Raw genomic sequence first — 4,503 nt, forward strand, 5'->3', positions numbered from 1 at the left:
AGTTGGGTAGCGGTGGGGGAGGGTGGTGGTGGTGGTTGGTAATTGAATTGAGGCTTTTAAAACGATGTAACTGTTTGGCAAAGTGGATGTTGAGAAAATGCTTCCATGTAGGAGGGATGATAAGGTGGTAAGCAATCAATCCAATAGAGAATACAGGAAAAATGCTTTCACCCAGCGAGTGGTGAGAATGGAATTGCTGAGGCAGGTAGGATAAATACATTTAACTGAAAGCTACCAAGGCATGAGGGGAAAGGAACAACAGTGGGCCATGGTATTGGAGGTTAGGAGGAGGCTGGCTGCCTGATTTCAGTTCCCTGTTGGAAATTCCAATGGAAAAGTGATGTGATAACTAGGAAAAGGAGAAATGGCATTCACTATCACCTTTTATGACCTCAAAATGTTTCAAATGCTCTGCTATTGCGTGTCAAAATCTGTCACTGACTGATGGCTCAAGGAGATGGTATTCTTTCTGTAGACAATTTTATTGAAAAAAAACTGAAATGAACAAGAGAGCAGGAAATTGTACCCATTCCCTGGCCAACTCAACAAGAATAAAGTCATCCCCTTGATGTTTAGACTCAAGCTCATAGGATTAATCCAATGGTTACCAATGTTAGTCCAACATGGCCACTCATTAATAATTAACTTACGAGAGAGCTTTGAGGAACATGATTGCAACATTAAAGCTGTTCAATATTTCTTTGAACCTTTTTTTGTGATCAAAATAGAGATGAGAGAAAAGGTAGATGCTAATTTGGGTGATAAAGGGTCTTTAATTTTCAGTTAGCTGTGAGACCATCATGCATTTGGAGGCTATACATTCTGCGTCACCAATCAGGGATGAGAGCAGAGATTTTTTTGATGTGCATTCTTGAGATAAGGACATCGCTGGTTGGGCCAACATTTATTGTCAATCTCAATCCCATCTGCTAAGGCAGGCAATCTCATTTGAATCCTGGCAATCATAGAGAGTGCTTTAAGAGTGAGAAAAGAATGGAGTCATGGAGATGTACAGCATGGAAACAGCCCCTTCGATCCACCTCACCCATGCCGACCATATATCCTAAATTAACCTAGTCCCGTTTTGACAGCATTTGGCCTATATCCCTCTAAACCATTCCCATTCATATACCCAATCAGATGCCTTTCAATGTTGTAATTCATATAGATGACCTTTTGTTGAATGATTGTGCGTGAACGAGTTTGGAGTCACCCTGTGTTGGGAAAACCAGCAAAAGTCGTTTGCTATTGTTTTGAATGATGTCAAGAGTATTTTCCAAGTTCCTCTCTGTGGAACATGCCAGGTGCCCCAGGACTAGTTGAAGTCCTGAGCCCTTGCTGAGTTAATCAGGGATGCCCCACATCAATCTAAGTTGCAAAGCAAAGTGGATGAGAAATCTCAAACCATATGACAGCAACTGGGTATGCTTTGGGCTCAATAGTGCATCGTTTAAATTTCCACTTGAGGTTTGGTGTCTGAGAGATGTTAAGTGCACAATCTCCAAGCATTTTCTCATTGTACCTGAACTGACAGAATAGGGTGTGAGATAACCTTCTTACACCGATCCAGCACAGATACGATGGGCTGAGTGGCCTCCATCTGTGCTTTCCAATTCTATAAACAAACGCAACAATGACATTGTAAACATGAATTGAAAATCGGCAGAATTGCACTTGCACCCTTCAGTTATTTAATTAGTCTCTTCCCCTTGCATTACCCTCAACCTTGATAATCTTACATGTGCGTTCTGCCCATCTTAACAAACAGATACTTGCAGTATGAGGCTGCTCTAATATTGTAGGTGAGCAAGGTTTGTAATGCTGCTTTGTAACAGTTTGACTGGCCAGCTGAGATTCCTGCTGGAAGTTAGCACCATGAAGGGTTAATATTACCATCGTTATGACAATGAAAACAGTCACACTCCTTCCATCGGTAAGTGCATTGTCTTGTAGCTCTTTGTCATAAAGCTTCTCCAGTCCACTGGCTCTTGCTTTATGATCTGTTTTATATACACATACAATGGCAGTCCAGAAAGAAAAAAAATTCTAAATACTTCTGTTTAAAAAGGTAATGCACATTTTTAATATTTATATTTATATATATATATATATAAAATATATTTTTATATCCCAGGTAATCACCTGATTCTCAGCTCTGAAGATGATTCAATGTATCCAGCTGGGTCCTCAAATTAAAATGTAAAAAAGAAACTCCCACCAAGTGAAGTTGATTTGGATGGTGAACGCTGCAATATTTCAAAGTCTGTGTAGCACCAGTTGATAATCCGGCCCTCTCCGTAGCATGAGTCCTTCAAGCTACGTGTGCACCCAGTCTTGGACTGGCCGACACCTGTCCCATCAAGTCCACTGCCCAGACTAGCCGCCAAACCCCCCTCCATCGAGGAGTCCAGAGTCTGTCCATTTGCTGGTCCTGATCAATGCATGTGGATCAGCATGTCTTGACTGGGACTAATAAATAATGTTGTCATGTGGGGGGGGTGGGGGAGAGGTCAAGGGAAGGGGGAGGGGAGGGAATGCGGTTAAGGGTGAAGGCAGAAATCAGAGGGTGGCGGCTTCTCCAGCGAATGCTATCGAGTGGTTTTGCTGCAGGATTTGCAGCACTGCTTGCCATAGAACTTGTGACCGCAGACACCATGTTGCGGGACCAGGTGACACCAGCTGAAGAAGTCAACGCAGTTGAGATCTTTGAAGAGAATAGATAAGAAAATATAAACATGGGAAGAAGGTAGCTTACATCTTTAAAAGCATGAAATGTTTTGACCTATTTCCTACACACTGACAAAATGCCAACTATTTGTTAACAATCACACAACGCCAGGTTATAGTCCAACAGGTTTATTTGGAAACAGTCGCTTTCACAGCGCAGCTTCTTCGTCAGGTGGCTAGTGGGACAGGATCAGAGGACATAATTTATTTTTACAATAAATTCAGTGTCCTATGATCCTCGCACACTAGCCACCTGATGAAGGAGCAGTGCTCAGAAAGCTAGTACTTGCAAATACAGAGGAACCTCGATTATCCGCCATTCGATTATCCGAATATCAGATTATCTGGCAAGATCACAAGGTCCCAATGCTTGGCTAAACTATATTATTCAGCATTCGATTATCCAGAATTCGATTAACTGAGTGAAATACTCCCTGCCTGTGTACTTCAGAGGTTTTTCTGTAAACCCATTGGACTATAACCTGGTGTGTGATTTTTAAATTTGTCCTTCCCAGTCCAACACTGGCATCTCCAACCATTTGTTGCAAGACCCAGTTTCACAGATGCAGCAACTGCACCTCACCCATGTCTTTCTTAAAATTCATTCAAGGGATGCGAGTGTCAAATACTGGGCAAGTACTTGGTGCCTCTCTTTAACTGTCCCTGACGAAGTGGTGGTGGTGGTGAGCAGTCTTCTTCAGTTACTACAGTACAGAGGATGTAGGGACAGCCACAGTTTGATAAAGTTCCCCATGGTAAGCTCATTCAGAAAGTAAGGAGACATGGGATACAGGGATCCCTGTCTGTCAGGATACTGAATTGGCTGTCCATAGAAGACAAAGGGTGGTGGGAGATGGAAAGTTTTCAGCCTGGAGCTTGGTGACCAATGGTGTTCCGCAGGGATTGGTTCTGGGAGCTTTGCTCTTTGTGATTTTTATAAATGACTTGGATGAGGAAGTGGAAGGGTGGGTTAGTAAGTTTGCCGATGACACAAAGGTTGGTGGAGTTGTGGATAGTGTGGAGGGCTGTTGCAGATTGCCACAAGACACCGACAGGATGCAGAACTACACTGATAACTGGCAGATGGAGTTCAACCTGGAAAAATGTGAAATGATTCCCTTTGGGAGGTCAAATTTGAATGCAGAATATTTGACTATGGGCAGCATTTTTGGCAGTATGGAGGAACAGAGGGATCTTGGGGTCCATGTTTATAGACTTGCCACTCAAATTGATCGGGTTGTTAAGAAAGCGTATGGTATTTTGGCTTTTGTTAGCAGGGGGATTGAGTTTAAGAACTGCGAGGTAATGCTGCAGCTCTATAGAACCCTGGTTAGACCACACTTGGGGTATTGTGTCTAGTTCTGGTTCATCATTATAGGAAAGATGTGGAAACTTTAGAGAGGATGTGGAGGAGATGCACCAGGATGCTGTGGGACTGGAGGGTATGTCTGAAGGAGAAAGGTAATGGGAGCTAAGGCTTTTCTCATTGGAGCAAAGAAGAATGAGAGGTAACTTGATAGAGGTGTACAAGATGTCAAGAGGCATAGATGGAGTGGATAGCCAGAGACTTTTCCAATGGTGGAAATGGCTATCATAAGGGGGCAAAAATGACTGCAGATGCTGGAAACCAGATTCTGGATCAGTGGTGCTGGAAGAGCACAGCAATTCAGGCAGCATCCGACGAGCAGCAAAATCGACGTTTCGGGCAAAAGCCCTTCAGGAGTAAAGGCAGAGAGCCTGAAGCGTGGAGAGATAAGCTAGAGGAGGGTGGGGGTG

General features: G+C 43.3%; 1 protein-coding gene across 2 annotated transcripts in view; it reads right to left on the minus strand.

Moving 5' to 3' along the window:
• Window positions 1–8: 8 nt before the first annotated feature.
• The window catches only part of adamts18 (ADAM metallopeptidase with thrombospondin type 1 motif, 18), a 263,961-nt gene continuing 259,466 nt past the window's right edge, over window positions 9–4,503 (minus strand). Inside the window, exons 23-24 of one of the 2 annotated variants that reach the window (XR_006314069.1) lie at window positions 2,143–2,704; window positions 9–2,000 (exon numbers count right to left, since the gene is read on the minus strand). Coding sequence is in view for 1 of the 2 variants with exons in the window: in XM_043706550.1 (XP_043562485.1) it covers window positions 2,589–2,704 (116 nt within the window). In the remaining variant the exon portion in view is untranslated. Of the gene's footprint in view, window positions 2,001–2,062; window positions 2,705–4,503 lie in introns of those variants that run through there. The other variant, XM_043706550.1, reaches the window with a different exon arrangement.

This window comes from Chiloscyllium plagiosum, chromosome 17, assembly GCF_004010195.1.
Source record: "Chiloscyllium plagiosum isolate BGI_BamShark_2017 chromosome 17, ASM401019v2, whole genome shotgun sequence".
Taxonomy (NCBI): Eukaryota; Metazoa; Chordata; class Chondrichthyes; order Orectolobiformes; family Hemiscylliidae; genus Chiloscyllium; species Chiloscyllium plagiosum.